Consider the following 19,204-nt stretch of genomic DNA (forward strand, 5'->3'; position numbering starts at 1 on the left):
AGACTTCAGAACCTTGTGACTATATCTAGACTATCTTATTTTACCTGGCACACACACCCTAGATCTTCCTTGAAATTAGGACAATGGCATTATCGGTGTCGTTCAGCTTGACTGATACCCAAAAGAAATGACCACAGAGCTGGGAAAGCGAATGTCTAAAAAACAGGCCCCACATGGTTGCCAGCCTTTCCTATCAATACTTTTTTTCTTAAGTGGCTTGGGAGTGGGGAGGATGTTTTTAGATAATTGCTCATTCCATCTGCCTCTGTGGATGTTTACAGACCTAATGTACATTAGTCTACATATACAGGGTATATGTTCACTCTCCTAAGTGATTCGTAACCTGGTCTTAGTTTGGACGTATCTAGTGAGAATCTTGTCTCTGTCAACTTTCGCAGAACAGCTTTGGGACTGACCCTATATTCCTTTGTGTTCCCCTTCTATTATCTAAAAGGGACACTGACATGTGAATCTTACGTCACTGCTATGAAGACTAAGTGGTAGAACTTACACGGAAGCTCTGGCCACACACAGCAAACTTTTGGTGTGGTTGGCAGTAGGGATGGCCCCTCCCCAGGTTGAAGGTAAGGAAACGGATTGCCTTGAACTGCCTCTGAATCTTAACTGTGATCTTGTGATGCTTGAAGTGACCGGGAAGCCATGGGCCTTTAAACATGTAGTCCCACCCTACACCATCTCCACCAGACTCACTTCAAAATGGTACTTAAGGAAGTTGTAGGGTTTCCGAAAGTATTTCTCATCATCCCCATAGTAGAGGCGTTCACAGACGGGGTCATACTGGAGCTTCCTCCACTCGCCGTTATACACAGTCTCACAATGGCCTCCATAATACCTGGCATCGTACACACTCAGGGCTTCTTCCTGAGTCAGGATATTGTACCTAAGTTGAAAAAAAAACCCAACATTTTGGGAAAATCTTGGTCACCTCTCGTCCTCTAGAATGTGTGGTAGCTGGTAGGTGAAGAACTGATTTCGCCGAGTGGGTTTGATGGCGCTCTGGGGTTCCTTCAAGTATCTTGAGGGCACAGAGGAAAAGTAGGCAATACGGAAAGACTGGGTGGACTGGGCCAGGACCCCCAGGTCGCCCCTAATCAGAGCTTCTGGACCAGCGTCCTCAGGAGGCAGTTCTAATTAGCTGGTCGGTTAGAGGAGAACATGCACGGGTATTAAGATTTCGAGCACAGAAGCCAGTGAAGTTAGTGCCACAGATAGCTGTGTGAGCTCAGGCTAATCGTCCCCACTTTAGCCACTTGTTAAAATAGTACCACCCTTCTAGAGTTAGATGGGCATTAATACATGGTAAAGGTGTCATAAACGGGCTTGGCATAGATTGTGCTGAATAGACACTGTCATGGTGTGAATGAGAATGCCCCCTCCATAGGCTCCTGTGTTTGAATGCTTGGTCCTCAGTGTGTTGAACTGTTTTGGGAACTATTAAGAGGTGTGACCTTGTGCTGGAGGAGGTGTATCCCTGGGGGTGGGATTTGAGGGTTGAGAACCCCATGCCATTCCCAGCTGGCTGTCTCTTCATCTTGCTTGTGGGTGAGATGTAAGCCTTGGGCTACCACTCCAGCACCATGCCTGTCTGCCTGATACCATGCCCCCTACCATGAGTGATAGTGACTCTAACCCTGGATACGTGGTTCTCTAAGTTGCCTTGGCCATGGTATTTTAATCCCAGACACAGAAAAGCGACTGTGACAGACAGACACTTCTACCGCTGCTGGCAGCATTATTTCAGAAAAGGGCTCTGCTACTAAAAGGAGAATTTGCATAATCATGTATGTGGAAGGTTCTGATCCTCAGAAAATCCATTGTCTTTGGGGCAGCCTGGGATGGCAAATGGGCACAGTGTGAGCATCCAAAAGAGCCCTGAGTAATTTCCAGCTCTGCTGCTTCCTGTAGCTGTGACTTTGTCACCGTAGCCTAGACTTTAGAGAGGATTGAATGTTCTAAGACTGGATGTAAAAAGTCTCTAACGCAACAAATAATGAAAGTATTGCTTCGTTCTGCCTCCCAAACTCTTATGTAGCAAGAGTTGCTTCCTCCATATGGCCTTCTTTGAAGGCTCTAAATATCCAGATTCCCCCTCCTCCCCCCATCCCTAGGTTCCTGGCAGCCAGCACTTAACCTTTGACATGGCACTCCTATGGCTGTTTATGCACTCTGGGACAGGTACAAAGGCAGAAAAGGAACAAAAGATAGGCCATGACTATATCCTATCTCAAAGAATAAATGGGTATTTCAGAGCGGCTGCCGTGGCTTAGAAGTCCTCTATATGTGCCTGTCTGTCTCTACTTCCTTTTTCCCCCCTCTTCCTTATTAGTAGAAGTGATGTAATAACAGCTATGATGAATTGAATACATATTAAACTAGTCATTTAACACACATTAATTTTAGACCTCATGACAACATTGCAAATACAGAAACTGAAGCTCAAAAAATGAAATAATTTGCTAAGTCTGGCACAGTGGATTTTCTCTTCTCCCAGTTGATTTTGACACTGAAGTCCAGGTCCCAAGCCTTTATCGCCTCCCTCCAGCTTCTATCTGCCTACGCACTGAACATGTGTCTGTCTGAAATTTAAAAGGACAGCCTCCGAAACGCACCAAACAAAACCCCAGAGCAACAGGGTTTCTCAAAAATGACCATTAAGTATACTACATTTGGGAAAGTCCCAGCGGAAGTAAAAAGACATAGAATTGTACTCTATTGGAAATCTACACATGAGCACAAAGGACACACTGGCAAGGACATTTATTCATTGCAGCTCTGTTTGTAAGAGCTAGGATGGAAGTTACAATTTGGACGGGAAATGGGCTCTGCAGACTCATGTTTGAACATTTAGTCCCCAGCTAAAGGTGCTGTTTTATGTGGGGGCCTCACTAGGGGAAGTGTATCTTAGGGTTTATAGCTCCCCTTCTTTTTCCTAATCCATCAAGAAGTGAGCAAGCAGCCTCATGGTGTAACCATCACATCTGTCTTAACATTCCCATTGCCGTGCCTCCCCCATGCTGGACTGTACCCTCAAACCAAGAGCCAAAATTAATGGTTCCTTTCCTATGTTGCTTCTTGAAGGTAATTCGGTTGCAAATATAAGAAAAGTAGCTAACACGGTGAGAAGGGATCTAGTTGTCTTCCGGTGAGAGATAGCCAAAGCATTCTACAGTTACATTGCGAAAGAGTCAGCAAACATATTTCATAAAGGTTCAGATAGTACATTTGTTGGGCTTTGCAGGGTATAGGCTTTAACCGCTACTTTAAATCTGCCACTTTAAGGTGACAGCTGTGTTCTAAAAAAAACTTTGTAAGGACAACGGGATTTTGCCTTTAGACTGTCGTTAACCCTTGTTACAGGACACCATGTTTCTTTTTGAAAGTGAGATAGAGAATATGTGTATGAAGAGGAAATTCATCAAGTGGCATTCAGCTTTAAACGTGTATAATAACAAAAACTAAGAATAGAAATGTGTTTCTTGTTTTTTTTAAAGAGAGGGAACATAAAGATGGATAGGGAACAAAGTGAGGGCATCTTGGGTGAGTGGGGGGAGGGGATGGAAACAAGATCAAAATTGTTGTGTGGAGAATATTTTTAACTAAAACCAAAAGGTGTATAGCAGATATACACGATCATGTTTACACACATACTACCTGCATAGGGGTTTGTTTTCCAGATAGTATGTGGTGTTAATCTGAAAGCGCCTGAAATGTATCTCAACAAGGTCAGCTCTGGGGGGAAGGACAGGGGCCACTGGGTAAGGTGCCAGCATGTAAGCAGGGAACAGAAAGACACAGTGGACACAGTTTTTGCCTCAAGTGTGTATCGTATATTTAATAATAAATAAAAATTTGAAGCCGGGAAATGCTAAGATTAGGATTAAAATATCAAGAAAGGTTTCCAAGACCTTGGGAAAAAAAAAGTGCAGAATTATGTCAGAATATCAATGGCTTGTTGTAGATAGCACCGTTCCATGGTTTCTGTAGTGTAAGAGAAAGACGCTATTCAGAAAGTGTATCAGAACTTCTCCTGATCCGATCACAGAACAGAGCGGTAGTCTGCAATGTTTTTCTCTGTTGGAGTCTTTTTCAGCTCAATACCTCAACATTCCATTACTCTGTTCACCACAGACACTTTCTAAACCAACAAGAATCCCCCTTGGGTGTGCGGTGGCCTCTAAATTTGCCTCCAAATGCTCATAGGTTGGTGTTCTAAGTACCAGGATCTCAAATGAGACCCCAATTAGAAACAGACCTGGTAAAGAAGTAATTTAAGTAGAGTTGGAGAGATGGCTCAGCAGTTAAGAACACTGGCTTCTCTTCCAGAGGACCCAAGTTCAATTCCCAGCACCCACCTGGCAGCTCACTATTGTCTGTAACTCCAGTGCAATGATAAAATACATTGGTTGTTTCAGCTACCCAGGTCAGGGTATTTTGTTATGGCTGTCCTAATGAAAAGGTGCAACTGGTTTCAAGAAAAGCACATTGTTTGGTGCCGTGTGTGTGAGTCTACATGCAAGTAACTACAGGATCCAAACAGTCTGGTGAGTGGGCTGTGAACTCCAGTTCCAGGGGATCTGACATCCTTACACAGACATTCATGCAGGCAAAAGATCAATGCACATAAAATAAAAATATACAAAGTTTAAAAAAAAACCTTGAAAAGGGAGTAATTATGTTAAAGTAGAGGTAGTACAGTTAAGCCACTCACATCTTTGTACTTCAGTGGAGCCTAGCGTCGGTGAGAAGGGAGAGCGGGACATGCTCGGACAGAACGGAGGATGTGGAGAGCTTGAGTCATAAGCAATTTCCACTCTCAAGGAGCTGACACCCCAGGAAAAGAACAAGGCCAAAAGCAATGACAGAATAGAAGAAAAATCTAACACCAGACAATTGCCATGAGCTAGCCCTTGTCCTGGGGCCTGGGGCGCTGAGATGGTTAGGAGTTCTGGGTCTCACCTGGTGGACACCCTGATAGTTGTCTTCATCCCTGATAGCTGCATGCTGGTGTAGCAGGATAGGATGTTCTGTGAACTGCAGGAGGGGCTAAGGCAAGCCGGTACAGCCAAGAGCAGGTGAGGGATGCTGCCTAGATTTCCTAGAAGTCATACCCATAGGATACTTGGGTACCTTAAAAATATCAGATTGGTACCTTAAACATCAGAACTCAATCTTTTCTCTAGTTCTATATGCAAAATCAAGGTTTTCCTTGAGGTTGGTTTCCAGTGAGACTTTTTTTATGGCATATAGACAGATGCCCTTTTCACATCCTCAGGTAGATTCTTGCCTGGAAAGTGGTGAAAATAGATTGCTGTACCTCTTCATCGTTTTCTATGGATGCCAGTTGTTTTGAATTAGGCTTCCACCCCTATGACCTCATTCAACCTCGAATCCCTGTCTATAAATGTCACTTTAGGTGCTTGAAATTCTGACATAATTGGAGAGGGCCATTGTTTGGTCCATAACTCTAGACAAGAAGTCAGTCAGGTCTGCTGAGCTATAGACAAAGATACTGCAGAAAGAAGAAACACAATTGATTAACACGCAGAAGGACTGAGTGTGAGGCATTTGGGGAGTTGAGCCTAGACATAAGGTATACAGTGAAGAGAAATTAGAACTGAGCCTGAGTTCAGCTCAGCAAAAAAAGCTGTCATCTGAGAGGTGAATCAAACAACGGAAAGGTGGAGGTTCATGCTTCTGTCTCGCCATGAAGCCCATTTTCTTTGCACAGAATCACACTGTTAGCTTATCCAGAGTGCAGCGGGCAAGGCTGCTGGAAATGTCAGGTCCATCTGGGGAAAGCTGCCTTTGGGGACATCTACGGAGCTATCGTAGAACATAGTAGCCTTGGAAATGAAAGAAATTGGGCTGAGACGTGAGGGATAGTAGAGAGGGGAGAAGGACCAGAGGGGCAGTATGGATGATGTCACCTTACCAGGACCATGCAAGCCACCCTAGGAGACAAAAGCTACTTGTAGCTACAGGCACTCTTCTGTACACTGTGGAAATGTGTTGCTCTCATTGTTAATAAAAAAATAATTGGCTGATAACTAGGCAGGCTTTGGGGGACAGAGAGAATGCTGGAAAGCAAAAGGGCAGAGTCTGAGGAGTCACGAGCCAGACACAGAAGAATCAACATGGGGAGTTCATAGATGAGGTAAATGAGCCTCGGGGCAGCATATAGATTAGTAGAAATGGGTTGATTTAAGTTGTAAGAGCTGGATGAAGACAAGCCTAAGCTATTGGCTGAGCATTTATAATTAATGCTAAGTCTCTGTGTGGTTATTTGGGAGCAGTTAAAATGCTAAGTCTCTGTGTGGTTATTTGGGAGCAGTTAAAAGGACAGAGAAACTCAGCCTATGGTACACCCTTCAGAGGAACTTCCAAAAACAGATTTGTTCTGCCTCAAAACTGATGTCCCTAATGTGAGAGGAGTCATTTGCCACTCTTAAACAGCCAAGGTGGCCACTTACCCCAAGGCTGCCCTTTCTGATCCTGGGATTGGTTCATACTGATGGCAGTCGTCCTCAGTGATCATGGCATCCTCACAATTGTCCTCATCAGAGCCATCGAGGCAGTCATTGTCTCCGTTACACACCAGGTGGCGTTTCAGGCAGCGACCTAAGCGAGACGAGACTGAGGCTGCTCCCTAGACCACATTCTCCCTCATCTGCTGTCGCAGACTTCCCACCTTTGCCCTCCAGTCTGTCCTAATCTCTCTGCTTGCACCGCCTCTCCCATCCTTGCTAGCCTTCTAGCTGTGCTGTGTCCCTTAGCTTAGGCCTACCCATGTCTCCCTCTCAAATCCAGCCTCCACATCAAACCCACCAATCACCCTCTAAAATTCCAGCCTGCCCATGCCACTCTCTTGCTCTGTATCTGCCAAGGGCTCCTGTGGTGGTTTGAAAGAAAATGGACTTCATAGGCTCACAGGGAGTGGCACTATTAAGAGGTGTGGCCTTGCTGGAGCAGGTGTGGCTTTGTTGGAGGAAGTGTGTCACTGGGGGTGGGCTTAGAGGTCCCAGAAGCTCAAGCCAGGCCTAGTGTGGCTCACTGTCTCTTTCTGTGGACCCAGATATAAAACTCTTAGCTTCTCCAGCACTATGTCTGCCTGTGTGTCACCATGCTTCCTGCCATGATGATAATGAATTAAACCTCTGAACTGTAAGCCAGTCCCCAATTAAATGTTTTCCTTTTAGAAGAGTTGCCATGGTCACAGTGTCTCTTCATAGTGATAGAAACCCTGAGAAAGTCCCCATCCCTCCAAATGTCACAATCTGAACCCTGGTTGCCCACCTCATTCTGGCTTACCTTAGCGGTCTATCACCCAACCTGTCTCTTTCTAAAGCCCTCCTGATAAAAAGATTCTGGAAAGATTGTAAGTTCCTGGCTTCTCATGTTCTTTCACATGCCTTTTTCTGGAAGCTTCAACTGCATTTTCCAAACCAAAAATCAAATGCCATATTAAGGACTGTCCTCAGTCCTCAAAGATTATTCTGGTATACCCCACCACCACCAGAGAATTACACGCAGCCGGAAGCTATCTTGTGAAACTGTAATTGACCTCTTGTAGGTCTCTCTTCCTAACAGATCAGGACTTCCTCACGGTCAGATACTTTGTTTTTAATTTGCATATTAACAGCAGGTGGTATATTGCCTGGAACTTAATATGTACCTAGTAAGTGTTTGTTTAATAAATGTCATCTATTAACTGTGAGTTGTACTTTCTCTAAATTAAATATATATATATATATATGACATATATAAAATTATATATACATATATGAATCAAAATTATATGGACTGGCTCAGCAATTAAGAACGTGTGTAGCTCTTGCATCGGACCTGCATGCAGTTCTGAGCACCCATACCAAGTGGTGGTTCCTATCACATAGGCTATAACTCCACTCCAGAGGATCTGGTGCCCTCTTCTGGCCTATATGGGCGCCTGCACTCACATGTGCACATACAATCTTTCAATCAATAAATATACAGAATTTTAAAATAAGTATTTTTTTAAAAGAAAAGTTACACAAGTTACTAGTTTGACTTAAAATGCACATTTCTGGGTCCTTACCCAACAGTTAGGAGTCTGCACTGTAAGCAGCTTCCAAGTCTGACTCGGTGCGCTGTGTTTGACAAGTGCAGCTGTTGTTGCGTTGGCATGCTACTCACCTGTCTCTCTACACTGGAAATCCTGTCCACACTGTGCTTGCCTCAGACAAGGTGTGGGGCTGTTACAGCTGGCCTCATCCCAGATGTCACCACTGCAGATGGCTCCCCCAAACTTGCTCGGCTGCAAGAGGCTCCGATGTCGGTACTAAGTCAGATTGCGAAACAGACATTGTCTTATCAATCAATCATCCAAGATCTATGCAGGCAGGTCTCAGCTCAGCATAAGGAATAACGTTCGTGATTGAAAGCTGCCTTCAGGGCTGTCTTAGAAGGGGACACATGAGCATGCACCGTAGTGTTCAGGCAGGTGGCACAGTCATTACAGAATTTGGAATGCAGATGTGAAGTATCAAATGAAAGGCCGGGACAGATGAGCACTGAAGGTCTTCTTATCTCTTAGGGAAGACCTCTGTTCCCATATTCAACCAGCTACAAGGATTTATCTTTCAAAGCCCATGGCTTCCCTCCCCTGGGCAGCCTTCCCTGACTCGACCATGTACTAGGCAAATCCTCCTTCTCCCTTAGCACTTGTCAAGCAAGGCGGTGACAAAGCATCTGGCTCTCTGTCTCTCTTGTCCACCGTCTCAGTGAGAAAGTCACAGGCCGAGATGGAGTAGTGAAAAGAAATGAGGGAAGGACAGCCTTAAGGGGTGTCGTATATTCAGACTTGGTCTCTGGTCAGGTATAGCTTTAGAGGCCATTGCCATTTTGCTTTTGCAGGGTTTCTGTCTGTCTGTCTGTTTGTTTGTTTCTGGTCTTGCCGTCTCCTCTTTACTTGGCATATATCTCATGTGGTCCTGATAAGGATGGCCTCCCTCACTCCCCTTCCCCCGTCACAGAGAAAGGTGAACACAAGCCAGGCCTTGATGGCCAGAGCATCCTATCTGCCTGTTTGCAATAACTTCTTCATGGACTGCTCTCAACTCAACATGAACCAACAATGGTTATCTCTCACAATTCTGTTTTGGGGGAAAGTGATGTTTCTGGAAATTACGGCACTCAAATAGCTATATACCCACTATGGAGAAATGAATGGACTTAAGAGGAGACGTCATCTCAATCCCCAAGTCCAGTCTTGGCTACATACGAGTGAATACTTGTTGATTTAAGGACAGGAAGAATTAAAACACATGACAATCTTGGGGTTCTAGAGTTTCGTGATAAAGACTTCCTGACCTGAAAAATGTACAAGAGTCAGTTACTGGTATAGAAACAGGATATCAAGAGAAATGTGAGGTCTCGTTGCTGCCTTCTAGAAGTTTACAGTCCAGCTGAGATGCAATATATAAGAACACAAATGACAAGCCTGGCAAACATCCATGGAGCCATCGACAATGAAACATTTAGCCTTTGACCGTGGCTCAGCCACAAGTCCTTCCCCCAAGAATGTTAACAAACCAAGAAGCAGTGATTTGAGCGTTTATGAGTTGCTTCTTTCATCTGTGAGTCCCTGGTACTTGTGCCCAAATTTAAGTCCTGGTTCTGTCTTTCTCAATGGGCAACCTCCCGACAGTGGGCAATGGTGCCCGTTCCCTCTATTTCTTTGGGAAAGCCAAACTAGACGATGTATTTACTTAAAACATTGCTGCAGTGCCTGGGACATGGGAAGCCTTGATAAAGGGTGACTATAGTGCCATCACTGTCCTTCCTGTGGTGTCTGTACTTGGGACAGTGCTGCGAGCCTTCGGGTTCATTTCTATCTGTTCCCTGTTTACTAGGTTGCTATCAAATAATGGAGACAGTGTGCTGTAGGAGGCGAGTGTCAATACTCCCTGAGGGACCTCTCTGTGCTGTTGCCTGCGGCTTGTGTCATTAAAGCATAATTTTCTTGTCTATGTAGTAGGTAATGCTTCTTCCCGGAAATGCACATCTTTGTTTGGGTGACTTTGAGAAGAAGGAACATAGTAATAAATAAAACAAAGGTGCTCCTTTACTTAAATAATTAAGAGGATTTAATATCTTAAGGATTTCTTCATGGACACATACATCTTCCCCAGTATTTAGGGAAGTAATTCAATTCCGACAGAAATTGTAAGAGATTCCCTGTGCAATCTGGTTCCTAAACAAAAACATGAGAAAAAGGCAGGCTTAAGATGTTCAATAGGTTGAGTAATGGCCAACCAAAAGTATAACTCCAAATTTGTAAAAAGGTTTCAATCTGCTGAAAATATTAGCAGTTTTGAGATGTGGTTATTTGGGGTTTTCTGAGCTGCCCAAAGTATTACCATACTTTCTGAGAAGAAGGAGATAGAGATTGAAGGAGGACACACAGGGAGAAGACACAAAAGAAAAGGAAGCAATCTGTTTAGAGAGATAGAGGGGAGAGATGTAGCCATAGGCAAGCCCCAGCAGAGAATGAGGCAAAGCTCACATCCTCCCCTGGGGTCTCCAAAAGGAGGCAGACACCACTCACACATCCGTTGCTTTCCTCTGGCCTCCGGGACCCCAAGGGGACAGATGTCCCTTGTGTAAAGCTGCCATGTTTGTAGAAATGTATTATTGTTGCTTGGGGGGTTACTATATATCAGGACGAAGTTTGAATGCAGGAGCCGACTTTAAACAGGTGAGGTGTGAGGGTACTTTGTCATTTCTTTGCACTAGGAAAGGCAGGGCGCTTAATCTTAGAGCTCCGAGTTCAATAATTCAGGTTCACGTGTTTCCACTGCCTCTTAGCTCTATGATTTTTTTTAACAACTCAACAACAGTCACAGTGCATCTCAGCTTGTCAGACGAGTGGAGAGGCAGGGTGAGCACCAATAGGCCCACGGAAGCTCTGCTCGGTTCAAGGTCATGGAGGAGCCGGAGAGGGGGTACGAACCATAGTTATAAAAATCCAGGATGTTTGTCAGACACCTGCTACGTGCCAGGTGCCCTTGTCCATGTCACTCATTAGCATTCAGGACCCCCACATTGTAGGCACTGTTCTGCTACCACAGTGAGGTGCAGAAAGGATAAAGAAAAATAAGCCCGAAGTAACAGCAAGTAAGGAGCTGCATTCGACCGAAACTGTGGGACTGCAGGGTAAACACTTGAACTTGACAGTATTGCCCTGACACACTCGATCCAGCCAGTGGTGTTTGAAGCAAAAAGGCTGGGGATGATGGAACCTACCAGACTACATCCTATACAAAGGCAGGTATCGCCTGAAGGGATTCATAAACAATATAAACACAGTACCTGTGTAATACCTGTGTAGACTGCTTTTTGTCAACCTGAGCCAGTGCATCTGAGTAAATGAGATTTTTCTGCTCATCCTTTCATATAAGACTGGATTTAGGGGCTACCTTGAATCATTCAAAACGATCTAAATGGGCACCTCCATGGACATGACTATGTGTTGGGTGTGCTGGGCTTTTCAACCTTGAGGATAGCTTGGTGGCATTTGCAAACTTCTGTCAGGCCCAGGGAGCCGCTCAGAGTTGTGATGCTCAGCTGCCTGTGGGCATCTTGGCTCTTTGTTGCTATCCCATTTAGCGGCCCTGGCAGATTACCTTCACTAGAGGGCAAAGCACTGGCCAGGACCCAGAGAATCCATGGAGTTTCAATGTGCCTGTGTCCTGGTGGCTATTTTCCTGTGTCATAATGCAGACACTTTCAGCAGCCTCACCCCATGATGTCTTACAGAGAGACAGGCACAAGCCTCACCATCCAGGTACCCGGGGTTTCCAATGCTCTCTCTAGAGCCCTAGATTCATAGCCCCAGCTGCTTGTTGCCATTGGTACCTAATGCAGAGATCAGATTGCAATACCCTGAGATGTTCCTAGATGACTTACCTTTGTGTCCTGACATGGAAAACAATCTGTCCATTCTGACCAGTTGCTCAGCTGACAGGCAACTGGCTCAGGGGTCACAGCTCGGCTAACTCGCCTAAAGTGAGAAAAGAATCATTTTAAAGATTAAAATGACAACGTAAGAGAACTGTGTGAAAGTCCCAAGCTATCTATCTATCTACTTACTCATTCATTCATTTATATCTCATACAATACATCCTAACAATACCCTGCCTTCCTCCCTCCCTTCCTCCCAGCCAGCTTTCACTTCCCCTACCATAACAAGATGCTATAAGGCTAAACATAAACCTTCATATTCAAGGGTGGACTGGGCAATCCAGTAGGAGGAAACAGGTCCCAAGGGCAGGCAAAAGAGCCAGAGTCATACCTGCCCCCACTGTTGGGAATCCAATAAAAAGCCCCAAGCTAAAGAACCACAGGATGTATGCAGAGGATCTGGTGCAGACCAAGGCAGGGTCCATGGTTGTTGCTTCAGTCTCTGTGAGCTCCATTGAGCCCTGCTTAGTTGATGCTGAGGACCATGTTCTCCTGCTGTCCGGACCCCTCTGGCTCCTACCATCCTACAACACTCTGCAGAGTCCCTGAGCTCCACCTAAGGTTTGGCTGTGGGTCTCTGTATCTGCTCTCATCCGCTACTGGAGGAAGCCTCTCTGACGACAATTGAACTAAGCATCAATCTATGAATGTAGCAGAATATCATTAGGAATCATTTCATTGACTTTTTTGGGGGGAAGGGGGATTAGTCATGATTGGTTCCACCCAAGGCCTCTGAGCCATCCAGCTCCTGGCCATCAGGCAGTGTCAGACATGGGCCCCTACTCAGGTTAGACCAATCATTGACTGGGCTCTCCCACAAGCTCTGAGACACCAATGCATCTTCCTGGCAGGGCAGTTTGTGGGTCATAAATTTTTGAATGGGTTGGTGTCCCAGTCCCACCACTGGGAGAGATGGCTTGGGCTGGAAAGATTATTCAATCACCAAGGCTAGACTCACAATCAAAAATATAAGACTACAATGTATATGCATAATCCCTCCCTGGAAACTTTAGGCTCTGCTGGTTGTCGATCCCTCCTCCTATCAGAGTATTCTATTCTGAACTAGGGAACAAGGCAGAAGGTCTGTAGGTATTGCTGAGCCCCTTTCTCTGCCCTCGGGTGTCTAGCATTCTCAAAGCTCCTTCTCCTCAATGTAGAATTAGCATGCTTGCAATATTGGTAAAATTCCACCAGAGTCCAAACCCTTGGAATTCAGGCCCTTGTCTCTATTGCTACTGAATCCCACCATCTGTCATGAGTAAACTTGTGGGAGCTATTCAGAGAAGAGAAAAAGAAGAAAGAAGAGGGGAGAAGGAAGGAGGGGAAAGTGAGGGCAGGGAGAAGAAGAAAGGAAAAAGTAAGGCCTATTTCTGGGAAATGATAGTGACGTTTTTAGATTTGCTTGAACCTGATTCCTAGTTAGAACTAAAATAATCTTGACATCTAGAAATGCTGAGAGATCAAAGCCACAGGTCTTTTTTTTTCTGATATACTATCCTAAAATTAAAGAACACTTTAGAGAAACATGGAGAGAATTTACAAGCCAAAGATTTAGGGATTGCAAAGGGCTTGCATTCGCCTTGCACCTCACTGAAGAACTGTCAAGGTAAGTCCACAGCCTGTGCTATGATGTCACAATGGAGGGAAACAAACAGTAAAACCAGGCAGCTGAAAGCAGAGGCCCAGACAGCAGCGCTACACCGCTGCAGCTTCCCAAGCTCATGACATGATGTCTAGACAGAGGCACACAGTGATGCTGTCACAGGGGCCAGACACAGAAGGAACACCAGGGCTGCCACTAAATCACCTCCGGCCAACGTGACCAATATTCTCCCAGCATTTTAATGAATTTTTAAATGTAGTTCATTTTTGATGATTATACACGTAATGCATTCACATTAAAGAAAGTATGGCAACAATTATGAAAAAATTATCTCAAATCTTACCACCATTAATATTTTATTATATTTCATTCCATTCTATTTTCATAATATAGTGGAGGGCATACAGAGTATCATGTTGTGTGTCCTGATCTTTCCCACTTAATTCAGAAGAGATATAAACTATTTATGATGACTATTCCATAATAAATAGATATTTGAGCCCAAGTTTTTCTGAATTCTAGGCTATTTTGTGGCAATGGGATCTGTAGAATGGAACTGTTGATTTTATTTTTATTTTTTGGTTGGTTGGTGTTTTTTTTTCTTATTTATTTATTTATTGGATTTTTGAGACAGGGTTTCTCCGTAGCTTTTGGTTCCTGTCCTGGAACTAGCTCCTGTATACCAGGCTGGCCTCGAACTCACAGAGCTCTGCCTGCCTCTGCCTCCCAAGTGCTGGGATTAAAGGCATGAGCCACCACCGCCCAGCTTCCTTTTTTATTGATTTTTATTGAGCTCTATGTTTTTCTCTGCTCCCCTGCCTGCCTCTCCCCTCCCGCTTCAACCCTCTTTCAAGGTCCCCATGCTCCCAATTTACTCAGGAAATCTTGTGTTTTTCTACTTTCTACTTCCCATATAGATTAGATCTATGTAAGTCTCTCTTAGTGTCCTCATTGTTGTCTAAATTCTCTGGGATTGTGGTCTGTAGGCTGGTTTTATTTGCTTTATGTATACAAACCACCTACGAGTGAGTACATGTGATAATTGTCTTTCTGTGTCTGGGTTACAATCATCATTTAAGAATGGCTAAGCCAGGAGTGGTTGATTTTAAAGCTTGTGACACATACTGCCAAAGAGCTTTCCCAGAGAGCTGTAGCCTTTCTTAAATGATGCTTGTGGCTTGATGTGGTTTACACTTCTGTGCTGGAGGCAAAGGCAGTGTTGGGAAGATGGACTCTATACGCAGTGGGATCCACTGTAGAGCATCACATCATGGAGCACCATCCACAGGAAGGGACCGATGCTGGTCTCTCAGTGGCTGGTCCTGTGAAGGTGGGCTGCTGGACCAGGAGCCGCCTCGCCATTCATTTTCAGCCTCTTGCTTTCTGCCTCCCTATGCGTTCTCTTCTACAATATGTTTCTACCATGACGCCATCTGCCCGGTTGTGACTGAGCCAAAGGCCATCACCAGAGCCAAGATGCCAAGTAGGCCTCCAGAACTACGAGTGGAATAAACCTCTTCATTACGTGTCCAGCCACAAGCATTTGGCTACAGCAGGGCAAAATGCATCAGTGACCCTTAAAGAGGTACTGATAATTCTGTGACCTATGAAATCTTGGCAAATAATTTCAGAGTATCTCTCAGCTAGCAAGAACCTGCTCAATCAGTTAAGAAACTTAATCTGGGGTACCAGACCCCGGGAGCATGTGCGATTAGTCAGACATTTGCTTCTAACCTGTTTGATATTACTAGTGAGTTCCTCTGTATATGTGCCTTCATGTCCTTCATCTATCGAAACAGTGCAAGTCCCATGATGTTGCTGCACCTTCTTCAAAGCTTGATCTCTAGTGTGCCAGTTTTGTAAACTATATATATCCATGGCGGGGGGTGGGGGGGAGGGGGGCAGACCAAAGACAAGTTCCGCAGTCTATTCATTTGACTAAATTGCCTACAGTGTGCCATGCGGGGACATTGAAAATGCCTGACAGCTTTAGGGGCTCTGCATCTCGCCTTGCTCACTCCATTATTTCCTCACTTATTTTAAACTCAACCCATTTTTTCACACATTGTCTGGAGGACTATTGAACACAGCTGAAGCAGTGCTGAGATAACGGGACTTTCGAGTCTATCAGCTGCACGGCTGCCCCCAGGTCCTACCACTCACAACCAAACCCAGAGATAACAGCTTGGAAAACTCTTTTAAATGTGGAGTGAGATCGTGTATGAGACCCTGAGCCGCAGCCTAGGACACATGCCAGTTTCTTCTCCTAATACTTTCTATTTAGTTACGTGCAGACCTCTCCATTTGCATCCGAAACATACAGAAATATACCCCGTCCAGGGCCAGGCCCTGGACCACTGAGATACTTTCTGTCCTTCCCCCCCCCCCGTGTGTGTGTGTGTGTGTGTGTGTGTACGCGCGCGCATGCGCACACACACGCATGTTTTATATGTATGAACAAGCATGTAGGCCAGAGGTCAATATTAGATGTCTTCCTGAATTGCTCTACACCTCTTTTATTAATTCAAGGTCTCTCACTGAGCCTGGAGCTCTCTGATTGGCTAGACTGGCTGCCCAGCAAGCCCGGGGATCCCCTTGTTGCTACCTTCCTGCACTGGAATCACTGCCACACTCTGCTGCGCTGGTTTTTCACCTGAGTGTTGAGTATTCAAACTCCTGCTGTGTGGCAAGTACTTTACCAACCGAAACATCTCCCCAGCCCTCACCTACTCTTTAGCTCAGGTTGGCATGTTAGACAAAGGGTTTAAAATCTAGTTGAATATGCAACCCAGGAGTCAAATGTTTGACCCCACAATGTGACCACCTCAGCAACTTAGAAAACACAGTAATTAATGAGCTCCTTACTGATCCTAAGCCAGTAGGTCAGAAAGCCTATCTGATTATGACAAGGGGACACCCTAATACACAGCCTCGGCTTATAGCCAAAGCCGATTGTCACTAATGATATAATCTTGAGCTAATCCACTCAATTACATAGGAATTATATCATGAGATGAAGGTATTTTAAATTTGGCTTTGAACGCGATCCCTCTTCAGCACCCTACTCACTGCTAAGCCCACTGGAGAGTTTTACGACTTCATCAGACTTGCTCTGTGTTGGCCGCAGCTTCCTCTGGAAGCTTGCTCCCCCTGACCTCCTTAATACAACCTCCACTCTCTCTCTTACTCGGTGGTCAGTACCTTGGGCTTCTCTAAGAACTGGAATTCTTCAGGACGCCTCTTTGATTTTCTTCTCTCTTCTTGCTTTTCTTACTCTCAAGGAGCCGAGATTGGCTCCACCAGCATCACGTCCCATCCGTGCCAGGGCTGTCCAAGTTCAGCTCGCCCCCCTGGACTGCCTCTCTGCCCCGCTGCTCCCCACCAGGCTCCCCTGCTTCGCATCCCCACTCCTCACTGCAGCACAGAAAACATTAGGGTCCTAAGTTGAACCTCTTAGGTTTGACTTTCAACCAACTCCTTTCTCAAGTGAACCCCATCATTTGTGGGATCACCACACAGACAAGTTCCCAGACTGGATTCCTGGCAGTGGTCCTTAATCTCCTTCTTTCTCTCACCCTCCTGGCCTATCTCTTGGAAAGTTCTGTCAAGTTCCCAAGAAAACATATCTCAGGTTTCTTCTCTTCCTCTCACCTTAGTACCTGCCATAGTGTAAGACCCTATTACATCACTGCATCCTTTGATAGCCTCTTGTAGGAAAGGTTTTCTTTCTTTCTTTCTTTCTTTCCTTCCTTCCTTCCTTCCTTTTTCTTTCTTTCTTTCTTTCTTTCTTTCTTTCTTTCTTTCTTTCTTTATTTTCTCTCTCCTTTTTCTCCTTTCCTTCCCTCCTTCCTTCCTTCTTTCTTTGTCTTTCTCTATTTTTTTATTTTTTCTTTCCCTCCTTCCCTCCTTTCTTCCCTCCTTTCTTTCTTTCTTTCTCTTTTTTTTCTTATTTCTGTATAACAAACAATGATTTTTTTAATGGGAAGTCATGCAATATTTTTCTTTCTTAAGTCCCTCTTCAGTTTTGTTTTTTACTAGCCATAAACTAAAATCCAATTTCTCTTACCATGGTGTCCATGACTCTCTGAGATACAGCCCCTTCCCACCATTTTGACATGCATTCCTGCATGACATTTTGCATTCCTGCCAACCTCCTTCAGCTGCCAAACATCACAAGCCACTTCCTATGACAGGCGCACTGCACCTCCTCATCTCTCAACATTGTCCTCTTCACACAGCCTTCCCCATCCTTCATGTCTCAGCATTGATGCTTCCCCTGCAGAGAATGTCACTCAACCAATTTATCTTTAGGTCTCTTTGCTCTCTCTCTTTCTCCTAACCCATTCAACCCATTCTGTGTGATTCTTTCATGCTATTCTTCACAATTTTAAATGAAAAATTTGTGTTTACATGTTTACTGTCTGATGTGGGATTCCCCTCTGTATGCTGGAAATACCATCAGTTAATAAAGGACTATCTTGGGCCTGCCCAGGGCTGAATAGATGTAGGCAGGGAAAACTAAACCGAATGCTGGGAGAAGGAAGGTGGAATTTAGAGAAGCCATGTAGGCCCACCAAAGACAGATGCTGGAACTTTACCCAGTAAGCCACAGCCTTGTGGCGATTAATGGAGATGGGTTAAATTAAGATGTAAGAGCTAGCCAATAAGATGCTAGAGCTAATAACCAATCAGTGATTTAATTAATACAGTTTCTGTGTGGTTATTTCAGGTCTGAGCTGCTAGGCAGCCGGGAAACAAACAACTGTCTAAGCCTTTGTCTTAGTTACTTTTCTACTGCTGTGCTAAGACACCATGATCAAGACAGCCTATTGAAGAAACAGTTTATTGAACTTGCAGTCTCAGTGGGTGAGCCATGACCATAAATGGCACAGACATGAAGCATAGAAAGAGACAGGCAGACACAGCGCTGGAGCCATAGCCTAATGTGTACATCCTGATCCACAGGCATGGAGCAGAGATAAAGAAAGCTAAATGAGATTGGTGTGGGTTTTCAAAATCTCAAAACCTGCCCCCAGTGACACACCTCCTCCAACAAGGCCACACCTGCTAGTATTTCCCAAACTGTTCTACCAATGGGGGATCAGGTGTTCAAATACATGAGCCTATGGGAACCATTCTCATTCAAACCACCATGGCCTGTAAACTACGGGAGGATCAGGATGTCGTTTGCTTATTTTACGACCTAGTAACTACTATATCTAGATTATTTACTTATTAAATAAACAACAAATTAATAATACCAAAAAAAGCATCTACAAGCCACATGGCATTCCACACACACTTTTAGTTCCAAGAGTGTACCAGAATTTCCTGCATAATTCATACTCAGTGCTGTTTGATGCATAGCTTATGATTAGTTACTCTGAATATCAATCTTTATATTACTATGACTCACTTTTGAGTCCCAGCCACCCAATTGCGTGTGTTAATTAGAAGACCGTGTTGCCTGTATGCATATTAATTCCAGTCATCTTGTTGACTGCTAAGAACACTCACATGGCTCTGGCCCAGACACTTGGGCAAACACACTTTGATGCCCATAAAGGGAGTAAAATAAAA

The 19,204-nt window shown here is 44.6% G+C and overlaps 1 protein-coding gene across 2 annotated transcripts in view; it reads right to left on the reverse strand.

Annotated features, from left to right (window-relative positions):
• The window catches only part of C8a (complement C8 alpha chain), a 74,649-nt gene that overhangs the window by 32,308 nt on the left and 23,137 nt on the right, over positions 1–19,204 (reverse strand). For both annotated transcript variants that reach the window (XM_075945086.1, XM_075945085.1), the window contains 4 exons: positions 11,968–12,061; positions 8,194–8,338; positions 6,492–6,639; positions 712–901 (listed from right to left, as the gene is read on the reverse strand). In XM_075945086.1, the coding sequence (XP_075801201.1) occupies positions 712–901; positions 6,492–6,639; positions 8,194–8,338; positions 11,968–12,061 (577 nt within the window). The remainder of the gene's footprint in view (positions 1–711; positions 902–6,491; positions 6,640–8,193; positions 8,339–11,967; positions 12,062–19,204) is intronic.

Source organism: Microtus pennsylvanicus, chromosome 13, assembly GCF_037038515.1.
Source record: "Microtus pennsylvanicus isolate mMicPen1 chromosome 13, mMicPen1.hap1, whole genome shotgun sequence".
Taxonomy (NCBI): domain Eukaryota; kingdom Metazoa; phylum Chordata; class Mammalia; order Rodentia; family Cricetidae; genus Microtus; species Microtus pennsylvanicus.